Genomic DNA, 27,089 nt, shown 5'->3' on the forward strand with positions numbered 1-27,089 from the left:
GCACGTCACTTACCATTGCAGCTCCTGGCTGGACATGTGTGGGGGATAAAGCACAGATGGACTCAAAAAAAATTAGAATTGGAAAAAGCCTGTCAAGGAAAAAGATGCTGTTCTTGGCACAGGAAGCTCCTAACCTGGGGGATGGCGAGTATGGATCAGGCTGCGCTGCTCTTCTGCTCTTTCCCTGATGCTGTGCTGCTGGCGCCTGCTGCAAACACTCGCTGCGGCTGCAAACACTCGCTGGTGCTGCAAACACTCGCTGGTGCTGCAAACACTCGCTGGTGGTGCAAACACTCGCTGGTGCTGCAAACACTCACTGGTGCTGCAAACACTCGCTGAGGCTGCAAACACTCACTGGTGCTGCAAACACTCACTGGTGGTGCAAACACTCGCTGCGGCTGCAAACACTCACTGGTGCTGCAAACACTCGCTGCGGCTGCAAACACTCGCTGGTGCTGCAAACACTCACTGGTGGTGCAAACACTCACTGGTGCTGCAAACACTCACTGGTGCTGCAAACACTCGCTGCGGCTGCAAACACTCGCTGGTGCTGCAAACACTCGCTGAGGCTGCAAACACTCGCTGGTGCTGCAAACACTCGCTGGTGCTGCAAACACTCACTGGTGGTGCAAACACTCGCTGCGGCTGCAAACACTCACTGGTGCTGCAAACACTCGCTGCGGCTGCAAACACTCACTGGTGCTGCAAACACTCAGTGGTGGTGCAAACACTCGCTGGTGGTGCAAACACTCGCTGGTGCTGCAAACACTCGCTGAGGCTGCAAACACTCAGTGGTGGTGCAAACACTCAGTGGTGGTGCAAACACTCGCTGGTGGTGCAAACACTCGCTGAGGCTGCAAACACTCACTGGTGCTGCAAACACTCAGTGGTGGTGCAAACACTCGCTGGTGGTGCAAACACTCGCTGGTGCTGCAAACACTCGCTGAGGCTGCAAACACTCAGTGGTGGTGCAAACACTCAGTGGTGGTGCAAACACTCGCTGGTGGTGCAAACACTCACTGGTGGTGCAAACACCACCACACTAACACTCCTGTAGCGCACGGCCCTCACTGGGCAGGTCCCAGCTCTCTGGGGTGGCTTTGGGTTGCAGAGCCCACCAGGGCCAGTTTCCCTGTGTTACCAGCTGGCTCCCCACTGCCAGATTTCCTGAAGCCATGCAGCGCTGAGCCCTCAGCACCGCTCACATGCGCGGCACCGCTGTGGCCAGGAAGGCAGAGCTGTGCTATAACCCTGGTTACAGAGGAGGAACTGAAGCCCAGGGCTGCCAGGGCTTGTGGATGCTGTGACGCTACCAGTGCTGGCAGGATTCGGCCTCCGTTTCCAAAGTGAATTAATGTACTCAACATCCCTGTGACACACAGAGTTCTGCAGGCTGAAGTTAATAAAGGTTTTGTACATTTTGGTATTGCTGACGCTGATCTGCTCTCTGCTCCGCATTCTCCCAGTGCCTCTTGGAGAAACACGTCACTCTGAGGCACAGCATGTGAGACCGACTTGCCTCGTTTCCATTTTTCAAGCACTATCGCTATCAGCAAAAAGAAGAACTTGTTTAAAACACTAATCCTTAAGGCAGCTTAGGAACAGCTGAAGTGACAGGGTGGGCCAGAACAAACCTCCCTCGACTCCACCAGCCCAAGCTGGCATGATGTGTGAGACGCCAACGTGACCCGTCACGTCAGGCCCATCTGCTTCTGTCACTGATCCTGGGAAAAGGTTGACCAAGTGTGGCTGGAAGAAAGCGGCTCACAGAGGTGACCGTGGAATCCAACGTTTAACTCTCTCACAGCCACATCCTTTCAGTCCTGTTGTGAGGTGTAGTGTGCTGAGAGCTGGTGTTTGTCCTGGCTGCTGCCGCTGTTGTCTGAAGTGACACAATTAAAATGGCAATGTGAGGATAACTCATTAAGTAGGGATGGAACAGGGCCCGATCAATCTAGGGAAATCACCGGGAACAAGGAAATCTCCTGAGCTCAGCTGGACTCTGAAACACACCCAGCTGGTAACAGGTCTTGGAAACTAGAGTCTCAAACCCTTTTATATCTTTTTCTAAATTATAAGAGGTATCCAAAGAACGAATAAGCTCATTAACACGCGCTGCTGGCCCCTCCCTTCCCAGCCGTGGGAGGTGTGCTGCGCGGCAGCCCCTGCGTTGCCCCAGGGAGCAGCCTGCCCTCAGAGCAGCCAGCGCCGCTCTGCTCTGCGCTCCCGAGAGCCTGGGGGGTACGCTCAGGAACAGAAAGCGAGGGACAAGTCTGCAGTGCCAGCAAGAAGCATGACGCTATCGCTAAATGGGTCTGCCAGTGACATTAGTCCAAGACTGCTGCTGAGCCAGGCTATCTGTTCAGCCAGGAGACCAGGGGATCAAGCAAAACTAATCTTTATTTTCAGTCCTAAGTAAAGCTGAGGGCAAACACTGTTCCTCGGTAGTGCTGTTTGATAGCTAGAGTTATCTGAAGCCTCTGTGCCTTTCCTGTGCTCCTGACAGGGATTCTGTCCAGCCAAGGCACGAGGACACCAAAGGGCTCTGCGCAACCCTCCTCCCTGTGGCCGTCAGCCCCAGCGGGCCCTGGGCCAGCAGCAGCGCCGCCCTCGCCGCCCGCTGTCGCTGCAGAGCGCCCGAGCTTCGGTGCCACCCTCTGCCAACCCAGCGGCTGCATCTCAATTAAGGGGAAAAAAAAAGGAAGACTTTAAATGAACTTGGGTATCTGAGGAGGAGCAGCACAGAGTGGTTTGCATTCCTGGGGATTATCAGGATTACCTTCTGGGCCAAGCCCTGTGAAGGAAACCGCTGTGACTCTGTACAGTCGAGGAAAGGAGGGCTGACAGAGTCATGTGAGCTCCTTGTGCTGCTACATGGAGGTAATTGCGTTCACTGGGAATTGAAATTAATGAGCTTAAATGAATGGCGGCACAGTGGGAGGTGAAAGTAGCAGGAGCAAGACTCAAGACACCAGCCCCTGCTGAATCACCCAAATCAAATCTGCCAGGCATTAGGGGCTTCACACCCTCTTTGCCAGCCTGTGAGTCACAGCATCAGATCTCCAGTGGTTCATGTTAAAAGGTGCAGACAGACATGGCTTCAACTAGTGCAGCTGTAGGCCTGTGCTCACACACACTCCGAAAGTAGCTGCAAGGCATCGCCAAAACCACATATGTGGACCCTCAGCCTCAGATTTCATGTTCCTTAATAAACACATAGGAGATTTTCCAGGGCCATCCATACATTTTTAAAACAGGGCTCAGGATCTGGAGCCCAAATCTAGGCACTCCTCCTGCTGCTCTCTCCTAGCACAGTCCCAGCCTTGATGACCTCAGAGATGAACTATTTAAACCAGCCCAGCAAGAGCAGAAGCAGAGAGACTTGCCCTGCACAGGCCGGAATGCCCTGCCAGCCCAAGGACAGCTGCGGCACGGCCACGGCCACGGCCACGGCACTCCCACCCCACCGCCACCGCCAGCTGTATCTGCGACACCCACACCGAAACGGGGACAGCGGCCATGTCAGCCTCTGGCAAACACTTACTGGTGGCTCAATCAGGCAGCTGATATGAAGCTCACGGCATTAAAAATCTTCTTGGTAGCCATGAGAAAGGAGCACATGGGCTTTCAGAGTGCAAGGTAAACTCTGGGGAGGAGGAGAAGCTGAAGATGGATGTGGGCAGTTAGCAGATGGTTGGCTGCTGTCCCAGGAGGGTGCTGCACAGGTCTCCTGGCGTTCCTGGGTGTGTCTGGCAGCTACACTAAGTGTTGTTTTGCTTCCTAGGCTTTGCTGACCCTGTTTGCTGCAGGCATTCTTACTTATCTGTGCAAACTCTCAAATAGGAAAATATCACATGCCTCTGTGTGTGTAAAGAGGAAGGTATTTGCGAAGAAGTATTTGAAATATGTTTCAAAGATTAACAAAGTTCAGCCACCTCACCCAGCAGGTTACGGCCAGGCACAGCAGGCCTTGGGTGCAGAAGCAGATATTGCCCGGCTCTGCTAAGTCGTGCAGTGAGTCAGGAGGAGAGTGTTCCTGACTCGGTCTGCTGTGCGGCCCCAAAAAGAGGTTGGTAGGAGACAGGAGGTGAGATTTGCGCCCCATTTCCAGCAGTGCTTTCACTGACTCACCCAAACCAGCACCTGATACTCCTGATGGCCCCGGCACGTTTGAGAGCCTGCTAGCCCTGGCGGGGATCACAGAGAGGGGAAAGGAGTGCAGCCTCTCCTCTGCCACAGCCACGGATGCCAGAGAGTTTATAGTGCTAAGCTCCACACCAGTAACATATAGTTTTGCCCAACGTCCTGCTGCTGGGCTGGCTCCTGATCTGTCTCCACAGCCCTTCTCACGCCAGCAGAATGAGCGGATACCACTGACACGTCGCAGTCCAGTCATTCACAATGCACTTACTTTGTCCTTGTTGTCCATGGTGATGGCAATCTGCATCCTCCTGCCCCGGCGGAAAGCCACCAAGTGCTCTGTCTCTTCCTCGCTCAGCTCTGGTACTCTGCCTGGGCCAGGGAAGCACTCGGGGCGCTTCTCACTGACGATCCGCTTGCCCTGCAAAGGACGGGACGAGTTAACGACACCTTCATTAGCCCTGTGCGGTGCCTGTCCGAGGAGCGTGGCCAGCCCCACACTGCAAGGGCTTTGGTGGCAGAACACAAACTGAAGCCACACTGTCAGTCATCTTAGTTTCTAAAGCTGCCCCTCTAGATACATTAAGGGACATGTAATATCACATAGGCACATGTAGCTGAGTACAACCTGGGGTGGGATTCACCCTGTTCAGATGCTTTACAGTATAAACACTGACCGACGTTTTTATTTTAGGCAGAAGAACCGCCTTGCATTTGTGCCTTTGAAACAAATGGGAAGTTGTCCCCTCACCAAACAATGTGTCCCAACAAAATGTGAGGCTGCACTGAAGCAGAAACTTAGAGTGTGAAGCAGAAACTTAGTGGTGTTCTCTCCAGCCTTGCCCACAAAGCAGTTACTACCCTGAAGTGTATTAACGTTTGATAAATTATCATCTTCATAGTCGTTGTGCATTCACATTTCTGGAATGATTTATTCAGCAATGGAATAATTTAGAAAACTGATACATAAACTCCCTGAACTAGGGCAGTTTACCCCTTTCAGATATTATTTCCAGCTGTCTGTATCAGTTCATGACTTCACTGCGTGGATTTACATCTGGTTCTTATTTTGTTAATTATCTTTGTTGCTGGCTGAGCTCCTGCCAGTGCCCTCAGCCATCACTTCCACAAAATTAGCAGAGCTTTTGTACAAAAATACATACTTTTTCCCATTTAAAAGTATCATCTTTCAGTTCCATCATGTGCCTTTTTATTTTTGCCTTACAGGGAAATGACAGACTTAGTAAGTCATCTCCATCTTTATCTCTGATCTTTTTCTTTTCTCTTCATGTGTGATTCCTCTGCTTGACTTTACCAGGAATGAACAAACCTCAGAAGGTTCCTTCTCTACAGGAGGGTGGATTTTCCTCTGGTTTTCTCCTTGGACTTCCACACATAGTGGCATCTTGATTCCAAAGGAGCTCAAAATCTCCAAGTCCAGTGACACTCGGGAACTCTTGGTTGCTACGATCTTGGTTTCAAAAACAAACAGCACACGCTGAGCTCAGATTTGTGTGAAAGTCTCGCAAGCATCAGTGAACTTGCCATGACGTGTGCTAGCGAGATGTCCTGCGTTAGCCTCACCCGCGCTGGGCTCTGCCAGCCGCGCAGCTGCGCGCTCGGCGGGAGCCCCGCTGCAGGCAGCCCCTGGCAGCAGGCCCGGCTCTGGGGCCGGCCAGTCATCCAGCCTCGTCACACACCATCATTGTGTTGGGAGGTACTGGAGTAGTTCCAGCATCAGACCTTCAGTCTCCTGTTTATCCGTCTGTCACATCTGTCTAATTCCGCTGTCTTGGCAGAGACAGTTCTGGCGTTGCCTGATGTGTGTGAGGAGCGGGTCCCTGGACATGGTGGGAACATTTGTACATTCCCTTGAGTATGTACAGCTCTGGTTTTAGCTCTCAGCTGTAGCCCCTAACAAGTTTTGCTGCCCTCAGTTGGACTCCTGCTATTTCTGCTTTCCTTGAAATCAGCAAAGCCACATGTTGCATTCAAAGTAAGGATGTGCTGCCAATCTGCTCAGTGCCATTCTAGAACGTGTTGTTCTCTGCGGTTGTGTCAACACAGCCTCCTACCCGGCTGCTGCTGAGGACCAAGGTCTGTGAGCCACCCCAGAGAGGTCAAGATCTTTTTTACTGAGAGAGTAAGATCTGACAGTCCAGAGAAAAGGCAATCATTTAAATACGGACTACGACTGCCTTGGCACCTACCCCAGCCAGACACTTAGCTGGACTTTTACCTGCAGCCAGAATATATGTCCTGGAAAAGTCCCCGTACTCTGTGAGCTGTTTTAAAGGCTTTAGTCCATGTATCTGTCTTAAGAAGGGTATGATTTTATCAGAGACCAGGCAGAGCCAGAAAGTTTGAACCAGAATCTAAACTGCTTTGGAATCCTAGCTTTACTACGCCCCCATGAACAGGGCATGCTGTACTGTCCTTAATTACACACCCCAGTGCAGTCTCAGCGTTTCAAGTCACTGCATTGCTGCAGCTCGGTGACTGCCTGACCGCTAAAATCAAGTCAGAAATGGAGGAAGACAGTGGATTTTAAGAGCCTCAGAACAGTAAGGAAGACAAGCAGAAGACTGGAGAACATGGGCTTCAGGAGAGCAGGTGTTGACCTGTTGAGGGAACTGGAGGCAGGATCCTGCAGGATCTCCCATGAAGAGAACGGAGCGTGATTCCTCTCAGAGGTACACAGCGAAAAGGAGAGAGGCGACAGCCAGCCTGCCACACGGCAAAGCACAGCTGGAAACAAGGGAAGAAAGCCACGATGGCGGTAGTCAGACACTTGAAAAGAGGTGCCCAAAGGGGCTGGGAAATCTCCATCACGGATACTTTCAGAACTGGATGGGACTCAGCCCTGAGCAACCTGAGATAACTCTGGAGATCACTTTCTGGCAGAGGATCCGACGAGATGACCTCCAGAGGCCTCATCCCATCTCAGCTACCTAATGACTCTGTTACTGTGTCCAACTCTGTTGCCTGCTTCAACTCTGAGTAACGCTCATTTAGGTTTTACATGTGCGTATGTGTGTATATGCATGTGCAGATGTATGCAAGGAATGAATTTAATGTGCAAGTATGAATTCAGTAATTTTGCCTGTGTTCTGCAGCTCTGGCTTTTACACAACCAGAACTAGGTGACACAGATCAGATTTCGGGATCAGGCAGCCACGCGGCTCACAGGCACCGAGCTCCGCGCTTTGAAGTGGCACCTGCTTCCGAATGACTGAATCGCATCATGTCCAAAGGTAACAAGCGTCCATTGCCAGAACTATGAGCCAATACAAACACAGGATGTTTTAAAATGAAAATAATATCCCAAATCCTGTTTATATTCTATGATGCATGTATTTTATTCCTAGATTGCACTGAAACTGGAGACTGGAATTAGAATGCTCAGCATAGGATTCTTGCCTGCAGTCGAAGAAACCAGTGTGGTTTTTCTTTATGTCAGTGCAAATCAATATTAATGGATGTGAGTGGAAGAAAAATTAACCTTTGGAATAGACTGTCTTGGTCTTGTATTTCAGACCGCAGAGATGCCTGGATAACTTCAAGCTGCAGATCTCTCCTGCCATCATCTCTGGGTTCACGGGGCAATGCCCGTGGCCACAGGAGTATCCTCTGGTCTCATTCATATTGGCAGTTAGGCTGACATGATCTAGCAGCTCGGAAATACAGTGTTAACATGGTCATTTCAGCGAGTTACTGTGTATTGGCACTAACAGGCCAACTTTCTCTCCCACTGCTAGAAAGGATGAAGCGATGAGCATCATTGTGTGTGCTTCACAGTTCCCGGCTGTAAGGAAAACTAAACTCTTAGGCCTGGACACATGGAAGGAAAGTGCTCAGCAGTTTTTTGAGGCTCCCTACACATCACGGGTCTGTGACTCGGCCCCAGAAACGTCAGTGGAGTCCCAACAGGGACAAATCCAGCCCCCTTGTTTTGGAACTGGTGCATACAAGACTGCACGTCTCTTCTTTCTCTCCCCACACCAGCCTCTCCTCTTCTGAGAACCTGTTCCTCGCTCACATCTTTTTGGGAGGACGGCTCTGTAAAGCAATCTGGGCAATTGCCCAAAGCAATCTGTAAAGCAATTTTCTATGAAAGAACCTCTTTTCCCCAGCATCTGCCTCCCTGGCAGCAACTCCCCAGCCGAGGAGGCGCCTGCTGCGCCGAGGAACTCTGCAGCCCCGGGAACTGCTGCTCCCTCCACATGCAAACAGGCCCCACAGCGGACAGGGTCCTCCTGCCATAGGAGCAAAGCCCTTGGGAGCCACCGGCCTGAGCCCAGGGAGACGCTCCTGCGCAGGGCCCAGTCCTGTGTGACTGTACCTCACCTGGCAGAGCTGAGGTCTGCCGACAGCCCTGCGAGCAGCCAGGCACGCTGCGCCTTGCACAGGAGCCTCTTCACTGCCTGCTCCTGGCTCTTGGCTCTATTTGTAGCATGATTCAGAGGCTGAAAATACGATGTGGCTTTGCAACCACTGAATTGTCTGAGCCTGGTAGATACTTTGGTGCTGAAGCTGCACGTCACTTTGTTCTTCAATGGTTATTATTCCCAGGAAATACCTTTGCTCCAGGGGTAATCCTGAGTTTTCTGTGACATTCATGGCCATACATCTTCCCTCCTCTAAGCCCCCAGCAGCGTGTACGGCAATGCCCGGTGGTACTGCTGAGGTCAGCTCCCGAGCTGCAGAGCTGGGCTTGCTCTGCCCCAGACACAGGACCGGCATGAGCTGTTTGGCATTCTAGCTAATATAATTTTTATTTAAAAAGTAAGCCCAGTGATGGCTTAGCAAAGTAATAGCAAGCTATTAATCCGTAACTTGTACATCAAACATTAATTTTAACTTAAGTCAACAGCTGTTCCCTAGAGCCCTTCAGTGTTTAGGTGGTGATGGCCTGCCCTTTAGACAAATAACGTGGTCACAAATAACTCCTGCCAGGGATGCCCAGCACTGGGTGGGCACGTTTGGATTCATCTCTTGCTATCTGAAAAAGTCCTTCCTGAGGAGGAACATGGGCCCTGAGAGCAAGCAACAGCAAAGCCGCTACCTGAAAACCACTGCAGAGCACTTGTATCCAAATACCGTGATCAAGACGGAAGCCTCCAAGTGCGCTACTCATTTACAGGGAGGTGGCACCTTCCCTGGGCCATTGGATGTCAGAAGTCACAGCAGGAAGGCTGGTGCATCGGCAAAGCCATTGAACTCTGCAGTTTATCCAGCAGATGGCAAGGAACACTGAGAGGCCGAGAGAGGAAATAACCATTTAGCAGAGCTGTGGCACATACCAGCTGGGAGACCACCAGCTTTACTACAGAATACCGTTCCTCCTTCCTTCCCTCCCTCGCTCCCCATATTGCTTCTGGCTAAGACACATTGCCTGAAGAAACATTCTGCTTAGTGTGCCGACACGTGCCTTCCTTCTCTTGCTTATTATTTGAAGAACATCAGTGATTCCCTAGATGGCTTGTCCCACACTGGGCAGCCCTGGCCCTCAGTGGGTTAGCTCCCAAAGCCAGGGATGTCGGATGAGGAAATGCCCACACAGAGCCAAGGGGAACAGAGAGCGGGGCCCGGATGGCCGGCAGTGCCTGGCAGAGCCGCCTCAGCCCTCCACGGGGCCCATCCCGGCTCACCCGCTGCCTGCAGGACACCGAGGCTCTGGCAGTAGCTGTTCCACTGCCGTCAGACAAAACTACACCGCTGCCCTGGTAGCGTTTCGCTGAGAAACTGTAAACTGAGAAGCGCCACGTTATGTCTGAGGCATGCCCCAGACTGCAGCGCAGGGTTAACAATGCCCATCTGACAAGCATCGGGAAAAAAACATGGGGAACAACAGAAAACACTGGACTTCTGTCCAGCTTATGCTATATCCCAGCTGCCTTGCCTTTGACGCTTCTTGCTTTACAATGATATGTGATATTTAGGATTGAATGTGAATGGTTTTCTGCACAGCCCAGGAACTCTGTTGCTTGAACCTGTCACAGGAACGTTGCCTGAACCTCGCAACGCTCACAGGAAGGACAGCGATGGCCCATTGAGCCACCCCAATATCACCGAGCAAGTCTGTCCAGGGGCGCCAGGTGACGCCTTGCTTACTGGGACACTGAAGCAAGTTATCCACCCTCTTTTAATCCTCAGCAGCCCAGAGGATGCCTTAACAGGGCAGCAGCAACAACTAAGCCTGTACTTCATCTGATATCAACAGGGCAGCAGCAACAGGGCGGCAGCAACAACTAAGCCTGTACTTCATCTGATATCAAATAGAATTTTGTCCAAAATCCTAATAAATTTTCCCTCTCACCCATTACAGTCCCATCTCTTCCTGCTCATTCATTTTGAGAGCTATATTTAAAGTAACTAAGGGAAGGTTCTGGATTGGTGCCACTGGAACATTCACCAATAAATCAATTTTCCTCTGGCATCAGGTCAGGCTGCTGGGTTGTGCTTTACACCAACACTCAGGAGACCTTGTGGGGCTGCCAAGGCCTGGGAAAGGTGCTTAATGCAAGCAAATTTATATATACCATACAACAGGGTAACTTATGGGGAGCGTCCACAGAGGCCTGTGTTTTGAGCAGAAAAATCTCAGAGGTCTGTTAATTGGCAACGCTGAAAACCTCTGGCACAGAGTCGAAGGCAGCAACGTGCTTTAGCTGCCAGTGCTTTGCGCTAACACAAATCCCCATCTAGGACTTGAATTCTGAGCTACAGATGATGGCAACGGCTCCAGGGGCCGCAGCCTTCTGCGAGGGCTGCTCACTCTGCCAGCGTAATTGCCTCGAATATAAACCCCCCATGCAGAGCTACGTAGCCGTGAGAAACCTTGGCGGAGCCTCTCAAGTACCTCACTGATTCCGTTCAGTCAGCAAGGAGGGTGGGTGGATTTCTATGGACCCTCGATTCTAAGAAAAACGAGATTTTTCCCCTTACATCAAGAGGAGGTTTGGTTGTGCTGGAATGAGATTTCACTTGAAGGGGATGTTCGCGCTACCGGCAATCCGTCTAGAACAAAGGAAATGTGATCCCTCGGTCCCTTTCTCCTGAAAACTCATTCTGAAAGGTGCATTATTTCCTAAATGATTCAGTTCCTTCAAGGTAACATATAATGACTTTATAATGGCACAGTGATTGTGGCCTATTTCTTCATGGAAAGAAAGGGTAACTAGGTCACAAAGAAACAGACATGAAAAGGCATTCGAGGCACAAAATCAGAAAAATATTTCCAAGATGCTTCAGAGGGAGAAAGGGCTCTGTGCCTCTTGTTTACAGCGCAGGTTCTCAGCACGCCCGCCCAGCGCACAGGGCAGCAGGAAGGGTGGGGTTTCGCTCCACTACCCTGGGGAATGTCTTTGGCTCGGACCTCAGTTCCGAAAAGCCCGCTCTCATTCTGCAGGCCAGGCACGTTCCTGCGCCTAAAAGCGGACCCAGGGGAGCACCATTTGCTGCCACCGTTTCCTTTTCCCAGCGCTGCCGTGACGGAGACAGGAGCCGACCTCGTCTGTCCCGTTTCAGCAAGGCAGGGGCCAGCCAAGGCTTTCTGTCTGCTCCCCATCAGCGCAGGCAGCACAAAGGGGCTGTGCTCACCTCGTGCTGTGTCTCCCTCTGCTTCACTGATGCTTTCTCAGTCAATAAATAGATAAGATTGCCTCTTGTATTCTTTTGGACCACAATCAACAGCAAGAAATACCATGCGCAGCAATGAACTCCCTCCAGGGACTGGGAGAGCTCCCCTGAGCTCCCCCACCGCTGCAGCTGTGCACGCAGATACTACAGTTTCCCAAAGAAGGTGGCACTTCTGATCCTTCTTCCTATTTATCTCATGGTCAAACTCACTGACTCCAGTGAGAACAAGATCAGTTTCCTGAGATAAACTCCAAGTGAGGAAAATAAAAACATGAAGCTCATGCAGGCACATACTGCCAATACTAACTGCCAAAGCTTTATCAAACCCTTCTTGGCAAATAAGCCCCAACATGCTGAAGCTGCCATTAGGATCATTATATCTAGATGCGCAGACTGCGCAGGGACGGGGTAGCACCCAGGGGAGGATGCTTTGGGATTTAAAAAATGAAGTAGTATTTTCAATTACTTTTGCCTTTTCGCACAATTTTTAATTAAGTCTGCAAATACTGGGTCACATTTTCTGCCCATCGCATTGGCAGCTGCAGCAGACACTCATGTCACTCTGTTTTCTTCTTCTGCATTTCGGACTTTTGGGAATACAGCAACAGGGAGGAATATGCTGGTTTTACCACCAAACTTCACTGCCTCCCTGGGAATGGCTGGGGAATAACAGCTAAATCAGTCTGAGCTCCCACTTATCTCCATCCCCTTTCCGGGCACATGACACAGTTTAACAAAGCCGCTGGTGGCCCAGGAGGGCAGTGAGGTGACTGGTCTCTCCGGAAGGGATCTGGCTACGCACGGCTCGGTGGAGCTGCTGGGAGGCTCCGCAAGGCCTGTGGGCTGAGTCCTGGGAGTCACACATGGGGAGGAAAGTGTGTGGCAACTCAATATGGAAACTTGCTTGTGCTGAGGGGTTGAGAAATGAGAGGAAAGGAGCAGGAAGGGAACTATTCCCTTCAGATGAGAGACTGGGGGACATGCTGAGCAGGCAGCTCAAGTGAGGGGCAGAACAGAAGCTGTTTTGGAAGTCAAGAGGCTGCAGTGTAAGAGGAATCTTTTTCCCTGCTCACCTTGGCTTTGTTGTCCATGGTAACAGCCAGCTGCATCCTCTTCCCCATCCTGAATGTGAACATATGATTGGCTTCCTCCTCCTCCTCCTCCTCCTCACTGCCAATGCCAAACCCAGGGCTCGTAGGACAGGGGCTCACCCGCTTCTCGCTCACAATCCTTTTGTCCTGGAAAACGAATGACTTCCATTAGCAACTGCGGGCCCCTGGGCTCACCAAGGCGATTCCCTTCCCCAAACACACCTGCACGCGAGCAGGAAGGCCAGCGACAGAGCAGGCAGGCCTTGCCCCGAGGAAGCTTTCTGTGCCTGGCACAGGGCCGTGACATTCCTGGGGAACAAGGGGCTCGTTGTCTGCTCAGCAGCCAAACCCACAATTACAGCGGGTCCGGAAAATCCTTTGCACTTACAAATCTGACATTTCAGATTAAAATGCCAGAGTTATAGGAAACAAATGTCATCCTCCTCTCTCTCTGCAGCACTCTCAGTTAGATCGGGAAAGCCTAAGTCCTGATGGAGATGGCCTTGGAAGCCAAGTGGGTGGCTCCTGAGGGGGGTGCTCACCATCGAGAGGGCTGGGCTATCTTGTCCATAGTGTTCAGTCTGGGTTATTGCATCTTTCAGGTCCTGTATGAGAGAAAAACGTGTGCAACAACGCACCTCCGGAGAAAAGCAAGGGCTGGGGCTTGGCTGAGAAGTGAGCAAAGCGCTAGCCTGGCTCTGACACCCCAGGAGGGAGTGCAGCTCAGCGGGCTCCACACTCGCTCTGCCAGAAGGCTTCTCCCGGGGTTAAAGCAAGACCAGCCAGAGGTTTTGCCAAGCCCCACACTGCCAAGAGGGGTGGACAGGGCTTGTCAGAAACAGATTTGGTCCAGTTAGGAAGGAAATCTGGGACCTGAAGCCTTTGTCCCAGTTTTTGGAAGCCCCACAGCAACCAAGGGCTGCTTGCTTTGCTCACTCACAAAGCCTCCGCAGACCAGGACTTTGCCCAGCCTGCAGGCACCCTCAGAGGCATTCCCGATGCCTCCAATGACACACATACACCTGACACACTCTGCCTACGTATTTGCAGCAATGTTGACACCTGGGACCCATCCAGGACCAAGTGTGACTGTTCACACATTCATTCATCTGCCTGTGAATTCTGCATGCTCGGGTACAGGTGCCTGGGCATGGCTGGAAATTTATGTGCACCAGCTAAAATCACTTTGAGTGCACATCTCTGCAGAATTTTCACATCCTTCTGCAAGGGCTGAGGAGCTATATCCTATGCCTGACAGAGCTTTGCTGCGGAGGCTCTCTCGCCCAGAAACGTCACTTTGCTGAGGCAGGACTGGAGTGAGAGCTGTCCTGTGGTGAAAGAGAGGCAGCACTTACATTGTGAGCCTTAGTGATAGTAATAGTGAGTCCATCCTGCTTGGGTCTCCTGGAGGTAACCGCCATTCCCTCCTGCTCAGCTCGCTTCTTGTCCTCTTCTATTTCCTGAAAAACATAGATATCCTTAGAATCAGCCTGTCTGCAGCTTATCTCCTGCAGGCCACTGGGTGTGCTCTCTTGGGAAGGCAGGATCAAGAAAACAGGGGTTGTAGCTGGAGCACTTCCTCCGAATTCAGAGGGTAAGGCTGCTAGAGCCTTGAGTTGCCTTCATCTCCCCCTTTTTCATGGAAACTCTTTTGGACACCTCTGTGCTCCACTGGGACTGGCTGGGGAAGAGCTTCCAGCCACGCCACAGCCCCAGCGGGGAAGATTAACCTACCAGGTGCCGTGAGGATGCGACCTCCTATGGAGCCAAGAGGATTACGAGGATTCCAAGAGGAATACGAGGTGAAGGGGGGGAAAGGTGTGATGCAGATAGAGAACGATGGGAGGGTGAGAGGAGATGCTGCAGCAGTAAGGCAGGTGTCAGCGAGCCTGCTTTCCAATGCGACTCAGGAGCCGTAGCTAAAGGCAGCGCTGTGCCCACCTGCTCCGAACGCTCCCCGATGTAAAACTGTTATCTATACAACGTCACTCCAACACTGCTGACTGTTTGCTCTACACTGCCAGCTGAGGACTCCAAAACGGAGCTGGGGAAAGTCAGAACCTGCAGACTTACTTGGTATCTTCGGATGAGTGCTTCATTCTTTTTCCGTAAAGCCAAGATTTTCTTATCGAGTTCAACATCTTTCAGCTCTTTCTTCCTTAACATAGCATCATCAACAGCAGCATCCTGAAAACAGAAGGAGCAAAGATCTTCTCAGTTATCACACCAACAAGACAAAACCTGCTCCTTCTGTTTGGGCAGGGTGGGAAGTGGAAGAATGTTTCCCCACCATTTCTCCCCTTGGTCCTCCATTAAAAAGAACACTGCATCTTGTAAATTGACTTTTTTTCTGACAGCAAAAAGCTGATGTCCTATTTTGGTGGCTGTCAGTAGGCTTCAGAGTTAACACACTGCTTAGCTCCACGCAGTAACGTCACCTCTCCCTGCTGTTCTTTCAGGTGTTCTCAGGCACATCAGTTCCCTTCCATTGCATTTAGAGAGCACCTTGGTTCCAACAGGTGATAACAAATCGGATTTTTTAAATTCTAGTGACAGCAGCATCTGGCAAAAATTAATGCTGATGAATATCAACTCACTGCAGTGAGCTGATCCATATCGTCTAGACTCTGCCTGGTGTTTGCATGAGGAGTTAGGTGGCAAGACTGAGATCTCCAAGGCTCTACAGGTTGATTTTCAAACAGCATTTTTGTGCTCTCCTCATCAGCATGGCATCCGCATGCTGCAGGGTCTCACAGTCCCTCTCCAGTCACACAGAAAGCTGGACAGGACAAAGCGAGGCTGGGGAGGGGAGGAAACGAACCGCAAAGCTCCGAGCAGGCTCTGTATGCCGGGGGATCTGTTCTGCTGACACGGCAGCTCCAGCACCCGCAGGGTCCCCCGGCTGCGCCTGCGCCGTTCGGCCGCGCACAGTAACCTGCGGGCAGCACTGCGCGAACCCCGCTGCCGGGCACAGCGTGCGCTGCCCACGGCGCCGGCACCTTTGGAGGAATCGAGAGGCAAACGTAACAAAACCATCACCCATCTCGCTACAGCTGGACGTGGCTCCTGCGGGTGACTCAGGGCTGCGAACCTGTGAAGCAGAAACTGCCAGCGCGCAGCTGAAAGGCACATTGGACGGCATATCCTGGTCCCACAGAATCCTTCTGGTGGGAAAAGACCTTTGAGATCATCAAGCCCAACCGTTAACCTCACACCGCCAAGGAACATCTTGGCCCTGGAGCTGCTGTGTTCTCTGGGCCCATACCAGCCCCTGCTGCGGGGGCCTCAGCAGGGGAACCTGCGCCCGCCTCCAGCCCTGCCTGCTGCTGACCTGCTGCCTGCTCCGTGCCTGCTCCTCAATGCAGCCCAGCGGCGTGGGCACACCGGGCACGACCCGGGGGGCTGCGCTGCCACGGACGCGCTGAGCGCCCGGCAGCAACGACACACCGAACGCGCCCGGCGGTTCCAGACGGTTCCAGACGGTTCCAGCACGGGCCTCCCACCCAAACTCAGCCAATCAGAGGAGTCCGTCGGGCCTCTGAGCCAATCAGAGGAGTCTGTGGGGCCTCTGGCCAATCAGGAGGGGCTGTGGGCCCCCAGGCTGTCAGAGGTGGGAGATGTGTGTGCAGCCCCCAGGCCAGGCCATGGCGGCGCTGCGGAAACCTCCGGAGGGGACAGGGGAAGGAGGGCAGAGGAGGAGGGCATGAGGAAAAGGGCCCTGCTGGGGACGTGGAGGGTGGGCAACCTGCGCGGGGCCCTTGAAGAGCCCCCAGGTGTGAGCCCCCATTGCCAGCGCTGCCCTCCCCAAAGGGGTGGAGAATTAAAACTCGGAGGAGTGGTGCCGGGAGGGAAGAAGGGGCGTTCTCCCAAAGGGGTGTTCGTTGCTTTCATTGTTCTTTAAAACCAGAACCAGTTGCTAATAGATGGTTAATCAGCAAATAAAATTGACTGAAATACACCCAAACAGTGAAGTGCTGCCGCTCGCGATGCACGGGCAGGCGGGGGGTTTGCCTGTCCCCTTGGCTTCCTGTCAAATTGCTCATAGAGCACCAGGACCCTCAGGCAGCCGTTGGATCCCCACGGTGACAGGAGCGAACCGGCGCTGCCCTCCTGCTGCCCTGGCCGCCGCGGGGCTGTGCGGGCCCAGGGGCCATGCCGGGAGCATGGAGCATGTGCCAGGGTGACGGTACCCTGCTGGTTTTAAAGCACAGGATTTATATGAGCTGCGGGAATTTCCTCCTTAACACGGCAAGGTTCTCAGCTACCTGGGAGGTGGACACCAACGGAGAACGTGGGCAGGTTTGATCAGCGGGCCCTTCGGAAAATAATCGTAGGTAGCACATGGGAATTGAGCCAGGGGTTAGCATCGCTGCTCCTCCTAAAGTGTCACGGGCCTCTTGGGAACCAGGGCTGCAAATCACCCTGTCTGCATGGCCAGCGCTGCCTTCAAAGGAAGGGATCCAGCTGCTGAACCACGGCACATCCCTGCAATGCCAGCTCTGCCTTTCAACAGCTTTACATGAAAAAACTAACTATATTTCAAAGCTAACTATATTTCAGCTCTGATCAAGCCGATCTGTGCTTGGTCTGCAATGAATAGGACCACGGATGGGGGGAGAGGCCTGAGAAAAGGGACTGAAGGTTGAAAACATGACACTGTGGCAGAGGAGGTGTGCTGGATGTCAGAAACCAGCGAGCGGAGAGGCAGGAGAACTGGTTTGCTAACGCAGAGCTCGGATCCTGCAAGGCGCATCTTTACTCATGTCCCTGGCGAGGGGTATTTTACCTGTGCGGATTTACCGGCCCTTGCCGAGGGGACACAGGCACACGTTTGTGCTCAGGTGCAACAACAGGGACATTGAAACCGCCTCTGCACATTCTCCTGCTGGACAACGGGGTTTTGTCAAGCTCTGCGGGAGAACGAAACACGCTTTTCCATTGCCGTCAATCAACCGGGTACACAACAGGTGAGTGGATTGTATGTGTGGGTGGATACACTTTCATGGCCATTTTGCAAGGCTGATTAAAGCTGAATTCGGTGTGTACCTGCACAGAAGCTATTCTGTGAGCACTAAATTGGCAGGTTCGCTGTTTGCTGAGAGCTGGGGTGTTGGCGGCTTGAGGGTGGGATCAAAGTGGTGCATGCCCTCAAACACACCCCTTTCATCTTCACATCCCTTTGAAGGAGGACTGACAGGGCTGCCGGCCCAGAAGAATTTACAAATTCCTGCAGAGGTTGTATTTGTGCTCTTCTGTTTTCAAAAGCAAAGAAATGGAAAAGCCCTGTCGGGTCGTTCACCCTCTCCGCACGAGGCTGCACATTCGTCAGCATTTTGTCTGCGCTGCAACACAGCTGGTGTGGGGGTCAGGGGGGCCTTTCCATTTCCAGCTGGAAACAAGTCACTGGAAGGAGAGTTTTACTGGTATTCAGCACTTCTCCTCCCCTTTATTAATGAGGCCGTTAATGTATTCCTCTCTGCGCGACATGTTTCAGCTAATGCAGGACTGCGGACGAGAGGTGGTCGCTTGCCCGCACAACCTGGGGCCACAGAGCCGCAGAAGCACCGAGCGGCGTTGGGAGCCCGCGCACCGGCTCGCGGGGCTCACCCGTTGTACGGTTCAGCCAAGTCAGCGTTTGCTCGTCAGCCGCCGCTCCCAGGCAGCCGATAGCAGGGGGACGTGCCCTCTCCTCTGCTTTGGGAACAAATCTGCCAGCCCAGCCTCTGCTGAAGCTGGTGCTCAGGATGAAAAGTGGCTACGCCATGCCCTCCCCGGGGTAAAGCTCTTCCGGGGAGCCAAGGTGCCCGTATGTCACAGCGACGGGAGAGTTATAAATGGCTTTGGCAGAACAAACGTGCCATGGCTTTGAATCAGAAAGCAGCCGAGCCCAATGCCTCCTAGATAGCAAGGCAGAGCGACAAAGCTGCAGAACAGGAGGCCTCTTTCTGTCGCAAATACAAATGTCACAAAGGGAGAAATGGAAAGCTAGCAGCTTCGTGCTTCAATTAAATGACGACATCTCATCCTGTCATACCCCCACGCCTCAGCAGCACACACACTTGCTGCGCAGCTCCTCGGGGGCCGGGGGGACACCCGCTCCAGGCTGGCTCTGCGTGCAGTGTTTTCCCACAGACTTGGATCGCCCGCTTCTCCAGCGAGAGACCTCGGAGGCAGCGGGGTCGGAAAAGCGAGAAAGGCAGAAGGTGGGGGGGAGGGAAGAGGCGAAGAGAGCGGGGCCCTTAGCTAACACTCTTCTGCGTAAGCAAATGCATCCGCTCTTTTTAAGAAATATCCTCTGGCTTGACAGCTGCAGCCGAAGCCCTTGCTGGGACAGGCAACATCCAGCACTCCCCGCCTTTCTGGTACTTATCTGCCCCGGTCTCCCACCCTCCCGGGAGGCACATTGTCCTGAGCCAGGCGCTGCAGCCTGCCCCGCCAATGGACGTGCAAACCCCAGCACCCCAAATCTACCCCCTGGAGCCCCCTGATGCGGCACGGCTTGTTTGCTCCCTGTGCCTGCCGGCAGCCGGGCGAGGAAAAAAACAACAAAGCGACAGCCACTGAAAGGCCACCCTGAAGGAAGCGAGCGCAAGTCATTCCGTGGCGTTTTGGGTGGGGGACCCCACCGCCCCGCGCCCCTCCCAGGCCCCACAAAGGCAGCACTCACAGCTCGGTGCATGTTGGACATCGCGGCAAAGCCCAGCGGATTCCAGAGCAGAGCTAAAAGAGGAGAGCCATCAGACGGCCTTTCTCAGCACTGGTTGCACAGCATACAAGATCATGTTTTGATTACAAAAGCCTCGGCTGGGCTCCCAGCCAAGAGCACTGGCTGCCTAATATACTGAGCACAGACAGGGTTTTGAGTGCCTGTGTCCTCCTCTCCAATCTCACTCTCTTTTTAAAAGAAACACTCCCCTTTTTCCCACCCTCCTGACTCCTTTTAACTTCCTGATGCCACAAGCCCTCGTTCAAAGTGAGGAAAGCGGGGCGAACAATGAAAAATGGATCAGGCAAACAGCTTGACTTCACTTCGTGGCCATTCATGGGGTCGTGTTATTCGTTATGCATGGCTAAATGCACGCCTGGCGGGGGAGCGGCAGAGTATCTGGGGTCCTCAATGTCTTGTGAATGCCAGTATGTGCATAAGCCTTCCCGGGAAAACAAGTGCCACACTTGCCTTTTGCTGTTTAATTCCAGTATTCTCTGGGGATGATTTCCCTGCTTTTAAAATGTGCCTTTCTTTCAGGGAGGGAGCAGAAGCGATGCTGTGGAGCGGGCAATACCAGCGGGCACCGTGATTAGCAGAAAGCACATAGTCAAAGGAGAGGGTCCCCATGTGTCCTCATCTGAAATGCTGCCAGAATGACCCCCCAAGGAGAGACACGAATGGTGGGGCTTTGAGCAAACAGGCAGCATTTGTCTGCTTCTGTCTCAGGGACCCAGATCAGGCAAGAGGTGGATGGGAGATGGAAGCACATGGGAATATTTTGGTGCCCAAGGACTGATGCACACCCCAGCCTTAACATGAGGGCCCCGCTATGTTCATACGTTAAAACAAACAACCAAACACACAAAACGCGAGCAGGCCTGCTGCTGGTACCTGTCCCCTCTGAGACCTCTGAGCAGGTCAGCCACTCACAAAATCCCAAAAGCTCAACCCAAAATCCAGCATGGTTCAAGAGAAGCCTTCAAAGGACTTTGAAGGACTCTGAATCTGGCCCCTCCTCTATGCAGAACTCCAGCTACTGGAGATCAGGACTAAGGCACTAAAGGAGCTGGAAATGTGACTTAGTAAAAGTGCTTAAAGGGAAAGACTGACCCATATTAATGAGTAGCTACTCAAATGATGAAAGGAAATTGGAACAGTTTCCCAGGCAGTGCCTCTGGATTCAGGCTTGAGGAAGGAAATGAAGACTCTGCTGTGGATGGAAAATTGGGAAGAAGACACAAGAGCTTTGCTAGAGCCCAGGTGCTTGTCAAGAGGTTTGTGAAGGACAAGGCTGTGCAGAAGGTGTGGGGCCACGCGGGGCTTTTCCTGACCCTGGGAGCACAGGGCAGCTCGAGGATGGGGCTGCCTTGGGTTTCCAAACTGGCACAGCCCCTGGTGAGGGTGGGGTGATGGCCCATTTTTGGTTTGGCTGGTGGCCAGAGGGACGAGGTCAGCCCCAGCAAATGCTGCGGGGCTGAGCCAAGGAGTCAGTGTGCATGGAAACACTTTTTCCAGTGACAGTTCATTATCCTATCGGTGTGGTGGCCACGTTCCTGGGCTCAAGGAGCCTGCATGTGCTGCAAACACCCAGGTCCAGGTCACTGCAGAGACCCACACCATTATCCCAGGTGCTTTGCACCATGTGCAGCAGGGTCCTTCCTGTGGATCACAGTAGCTAAGGGCCCGTGTCATGCCCAGGTTGTCAAGGCTTAAGCTAAATGCTCGCAAGGAGTTTCTACAGACCTCATGGCCACGGCATCCAAGGCATCTGCTGCTACTGATGGTGTGGCCGAGCTCTTCCAGCAACCAGCAGTGCCATGAGCAGACATGAAGAGCCCCAAAATACTTTTGCCTTTGCTAATGTCTCTGGAGAGCTGCAGTTCCCTCCAGGGCAGCGTCGGCTGCTCCACTGCCCTCGACACAAACAGCTGACGTTTCTCAGATGTCCTTTATCATGTCTGAGTGGCATAAATGACAAGCATCTACTTCTGCATCGTCGCCTCAGACTGATGAGAAGATGAATGCTCGATTAATGCTGTGGACACGGAAAGCTCGGGGCAAAAGGGCCCAGTCGAGGAAGCAGCTTCTGCAGCTTCAGCAGTGGGGCAGAACTGGTTGGTCTGGGGACCTGTTTGTGCTCTCAGGACTCTCACAGGACACAGAAAGCAGAACCTTATAAATGCACTGAGATTTATGCAGTTATATACATGCACATATATTTGCTTACGCCTGGTGTCATGGCCAGAAAGGGTTGCAATAGCACCAAGGCCCTCCTCAGCTTGAGGGTTTGGTCTGAACTGTCAAAAACCCCGCTTTGCTCTCAAGTGCAGGGTCAATCCCGAGGTTACCGCTGCCTTCCCAGGGGGTCTGTGCCCACCCCAGGGAAAGGGCTCTCCAGGACCATCATCCTGGCACCAGGGAGCACCAATACCCAGAGCTCTGCCCCTTGGGAAGGAGAGGAGCCAAAGGTTGGCCCTGTGGTCTTTGCTTCACGGCAGGGGATGTATCAGCCCCTGAAGGAGCAGTCCCAGGGGCGGACAGCAGCTTGCCTTCAGGAAAGCCCAAAAGCTGGAGGAATCAAGAGGACACGAGGGGATTTTTGCTGCGCTGCCCTGCCGGGGCTGCCCTCCCTTGCGCACAGCCCTCAGCTGCCGGCTTGCAGCCCCCCATCTCCACCCAGGGCAAAGTTTGCTGGAGATTTTTCTGGGGCAAAGGAAGGAAACCAGAGCAATGACCTGCCCATTTTGTGCTCGTGATGGTGAAATAGTCCCTTTCTGTAGCTGTGCGCTGCAAAGCCTCTCTCTGACCAGTTTCAGCACAACCAACCATCTCTGACAGGAGTCTACAATCCCCCCACTTCAGGACAGCATTCAGCAGCTGGCAGAAAGGAATCACGCCACGTTCTGACAGCAAGACTATTTGTTTCTTCTCTGTCTTTCTGCCTTACACAAAGTCTGAAGGAAAGAATCCAATTCCTCAATAAAGCCAAACCTCACTGCCCTGAGAAGCATTCCTGGCACCCCCTCATCAGCCCTTCCACCAGCAGGAACCGCTTTGGCTTGAAATCCTCCTTGCTTTTCTTTTTGCACTCTGTGAAACTCCTCCACAGCCACTCGGTCCCATGCTGCCACTTTCCCCAAGTGCTCTTCACCCATCTTCATCTTGGCTTCTCTCCCTTTTTTGCATGACCGCTATTTAGTCAACAGATGGCACTCGGGAACTGCTGGGAGAAGCTGAGAACCAGCTGCCAGAGAAGCCCACTGGAGAAGGAGCCGCAGGTCTGGCTGTTTGGGGAGCCTGCTTTCACACTGGGGATCGGGGCTGCAGATAAGCCGCATGGCCAAGTTTCAGAGCCAGGAACTCACAGATCCTGCTGTCTGAGGCTCCTGAGCAGAATTAGCAGCCCCTCTCCAGGCCCGTCAGATAGAGGGAAGGACGGGAACAGGCAGAAGAAGAGCTTCCCGGGGGCCTGGAGGCATCTTTCCTGCCAGCCACAGAGCAAGCTGCCCCGCAATAAGCAAATTCCTCTTTGCTCCCTTGCCTACCCCTGCTCTGATCCTTTGGTCAGCTGGAACTGTGGGATAAAAAGGCGTTTGAGGCGTTTCCTCCACCAGGAGAAAGGTCAGCGTGCTCCCTGGGCTGGGAGGAGGCACCGGCCAGAAACGTCAATCGGGCTTTAGCTGGGGAGACTCATAAGGATCAAAGGACTGCTGAGACATTAATTTTCAGCTGTATCAATATGCAATTAAAATGAAAACTACCGAAGCTAGTTAAAAGATATAATGGCAGTTTGGTCCTGCTTAAAATCCAGGAAGGTGACAGCTGCCTGTTGGTACCAAGGGGCTGCCTTCCCACGGCGATACCAATCACAGCACCAGCACAGAAACCGCTCAGGATGTGCAGAGCAGCCTTGTTCCCATTCAGAGGACAAGTTTGTCCCCTCTTGTCCCCCTCCCTGTGCATTATCCCAGCCTGCAGGTTCTTTCCCCAAGTCCTGTGGGTGAGATCTGTGTCTACCCACATCTAATGCCACCTTGAATAACTCTTTATTTCATCCCCTCACCTGACATTTTCTGCTCTTGAAATACTTGTAATTCTAGTGTAGGGCCTCTGAGGTGGGTAGAGGCTGAGCAAACAATAAGAGGATCTGTCCTCTTAGTTCTTCCCACTTCCAGACATGCAGAGCAGGGCCGACCGTGGGTTTGCTGATCCCATTTACCACCCCAGCCTTCAGACGCAGGACCCAGGACCCAGCCTTGGGAAGGGCGCTAGGCTGTGCAAAGTGGCCAGGCCAGCCAGTCAGGCGGGTTCTCTTCATGTTGGATGGAAATGCAGTGCTTTGGGGAAGCACGGAGAGCGGCAGACGGCACCTGCATGGCCCTGGGGGACAGCTGGGGCCACGGGAGCTCCCCAGCCCAGCCCAGGGCTTCAGCCCGGACCCAGGAGGACACGGGCAGCCCAATGGCCTCTAACTTGTAGTTCACAAGCTGCAGATGAGCGCGGAAGAGCCAGCTGGCTCCCGACGCAGTCATGGGCCCTTTGTGAACTACAAAAAGTGAAAATTACTCAACACGTGGCTGCTCTGGGGCCACACCAGTGGCAACGTGACCCACTTTCAGTGCCTCTCATCCCGACCAACTCAGTTAAAACTTAACAAGCCATTTCACATCCCTTTTTCCAGCAGAACTCAAAAGCAAATTCCAGAGACCCACCTTGGCTCCAGGGTCTGAACCAGACTGAAGACCCTTGGTGGACTCCAGCGGCGTCACATCGCAGCGGTGCTGCATGGGTTCGCTTTGGGCGCAGCTGGCGGGGACACGGGCTGTTCTTGCGCAGGGTTAAGGTGCGGAGCTGATTTGGAGAACAAGCCCAGGGAAAGTGCAAGGGCCAGGCTGCAAGAGGCACAGAGACGCCTGAGAAGGGAGGAGATGAAAAGGGGAGTCAAGGTGGCAATTAAATATTAAAGGAGCAGTTCAACAATAATTAATACTTGGGTGGAGAGAAAGGGTGGAGGCACCTGAAGCGCTCGCAGACACTTGCTGTGCTGCGCCTGGCTGGCGGAGTGCTTCACTCAAGTGGCAGAAAACTCTTGAAATTGCAAATAATCCATGCTCCAGCAGGATGGAAATCATGATTCAAGAGGGTGAATTAAAACCCAGCTGGAGACGCTGGTTCTTCTCCCAGCTATGATCTGAATTGGAGCCACATTGGCCTTATTTCAACCCTTGCACAAGCTGAGGCTCAGCTTGTGATAAATCTATATGACATTAACCGAGGTCCAAGAGGAGACCACACGATTACTCCTGGGAGGAGGTTTCATAACTCAACACATCACATCACACTCAAAAAATCCCCTGTAAAACCCTTCGGGAGCCATCAGATGCACTTGCCCTGTTCTTACGTTTCTCTGAGCATCCACCCCAGGTCCCTGTGAGGTCCTGAGCGAGGTGACCCTCCCCTGGGACTGTGCACCTGCTGTGGGTCCTTCTCACTTGGTCCCTGCAGGATGGCCAAGCGCGTTGCTCGGTGCTGGGGTTGTTGTGCAGCACAAACACATAGGATTAGGTTTAGAACTGAGTTTGTAAGAAGGAAAAATTGCATTTCCTTTCACCCTGGAATACTGCGTTTCTTTCGGTACCTTCAGAAGGAATTGATTAAATAACACCCTTCCTCTGACCTGTTGTTATTTAAACCTTTTGTTGAAAAACGTTTGGAACAAACATTTAAAGATGCCTTTTTCTGGAAGCACCAGCTGAAATATTTTGAACATTTCTGAAGCTCAGTTTCTAACCAAAAATCAGCAGAAGCATTTCAACAATTTGGGAGATGGAACCTTCCCTCTCCAGTCTCCTACTTGCTCTTGATCCAAAACAATTGCTTTTCATCTCCCTATGGCTCTGATCCTCCTGAAATGGGCCATTTGGGCCAATTTCCTCTCCAAAAGGAGGAGCTCACAGGGGCAGGACGTCTCTGGTCTCTGCCGGGCAGGAGGGGTCTGTCCCGCAGAGGAGATCCCGTCAGCGCCGCCTTCAGCGCCACGGCTGCCCTTGTGTTTCAGAGCAGCTCTGTCCTTCATTAGACCCGGGCCTGTTCCCAGCTGCAGCTTCCATCATCAGCTTCACAACAGTGCAGAAACCTGCCCAAGCCGCCAATCTGATTTTAGGGAAGGCACCCCTGCTAACACTAGCTTTTCCCTACTGGCTTTTATGGCTGGTATTTAAACTTGTCCTTGGCAAGACTGTAACAGTCCTATTTTGAAGGTGCTGTGGCAAAGCTTAGATTCACCAAGGTAAAGAAGGACACAATAAGGTAGTTAAAAATTAAAAATAAAAAGCTCTCCCCGTGTTAAAACTTCCTAGCTGACACCACCGGTCATTCATCTGGTTTTCTTTTCCTTGGCACGAACACACTCATACAGCTGAGACTATCTCCTGTCCTTAAATCTGCGAGTGCTACCTTTACACAGCCAAATGAGGAGGGGCACAGCAGAAGCCCCTTAAATAAGCCTTGTCACAGCAGAAGGAGCAGCACCGTCCCCTCTTTGCAGGGCTGGCACAGCAGGGCAGACAGCTCACCACTTCCTGGGGCTCTCAGGCAAACTTCCCTACTGAAAATTGGATTAGCAGGGCTGAGAGTCTCCTGGTAACTGAGATCTCAGCTGTGTTTGCTGAGCGGTGACAACACGGGCTGGGGCAGCCTGCAAAGCCACCAGACAAACCACGGCAGCCGGCAGCACTCGTAGCCTCCCGAGAGCAATGCTGCTAACGAAGCAAGTGGGGGAGAAGGGATGTCCCGGGCGGGAGGCAGCAGAGCTGAGCGCTGCCCTTCAGAGTGCTGTGAGACACCCGGGCATGGTGCATTTTGCAGAATCAATCTGGAAATGTGGCTCTCGCGAGCCGCAGGAGCCTGGGAAAGGGGATGGCTGGTTTTGCAGTGTTTGATCTCACACACGTATTTGGCCAAGCCCTGGCAGGACCACACTGTGTGGGCTGTTTGCAGGTCCTCAGTTCCACTGAAAGTCAGCTGTGATTTTCAAGCCTTTTTGGATCTAAAGAAGGTATTGTAACAGACGCAGTTAGTCAAGGTATGTTGACATATCCCTGCATCTTCCCTGGCCTTCCCCAGGCTGGGAATTTATGTCCCAAGTCCTCATAAGAAGAATATTTATGCACAAAGGATGAATTAGTCTGGGATGTCTCAGGATGCTCTGGGGGAACTGGCTCACTGTCAATCACGCTGAGAAACGGTGCGAACATATGGGCTGCTTCAGCAAACGTGGCTGCGCTCCCAGCACGAGGCACTGCAGAAAATGGCACAGTGGATCTACAGGGACATTTTCCCTGCCAAGACAATGATCAATTGAGTCTCCATGGGCCTCCTGCCCCCCCCGAACTCATCACATCTCTGATTTGCTTCCGTTTGCAATGTACTGGTGCCCATGGTACCACATGCCTGGTACGTTCTCAGGCCATGGTGTTGTGTCAGCAGCCACTCGAAGGTTTCCAGCA

The 27,089-nt window shown here is 52.7% G+C and overlaps 1 protein-coding gene across 2 annotated transcripts in view; it reads right to left on the minus strand.

Annotated features, from left to right (window-relative positions):
- Positions 1–19,560, minus strand: part of CCDC9B (coiled-coil domain containing 9B) — a gene marked incomplete at its 5' end in the record, with an annotated part of 44,745 nt that extends 25,185 nt beyond the window's left edge. The window contains 6 exons of one of the 2 annotated variants that reach the window (XM_082058574.1): positions 4,412–4,561; positions 12,855–13,019; positions 13,415–13,477; positions 14,228–14,332; positions 14,946–15,059; positions 19,540–19,560. In XM_082058574.1, the coding sequence (XP_081914700.1) occupies positions 4,412–4,561; positions 12,855–13,019; positions 13,415–13,477; positions 14,228–14,332; positions 14,946–15,059; positions 19,540–19,560 (618 nt within the window). The remainder of the gene's footprint in view (positions 1–4,411; positions 4,562–12,854; positions 13,020–13,414; positions 13,478–14,227; positions 14,333–14,945; positions 15,060–19,539) is intronic. The other variant, XM_082058575.1, reaches the window with a different exon arrangement.
- Positions 19,561–27,089: the final 7,529 nt, after the last annotated feature.

This window comes from Streptopelia decaocto, assembly GCF_964273445.1.
Source record: "Streptopelia decaocto genome assembly, chromosome: 7".
NCBI lineage: Eukaryota > Metazoa > Chordata > Aves > Columbiformes > Columbidae > Streptopelia > Streptopelia decaocto.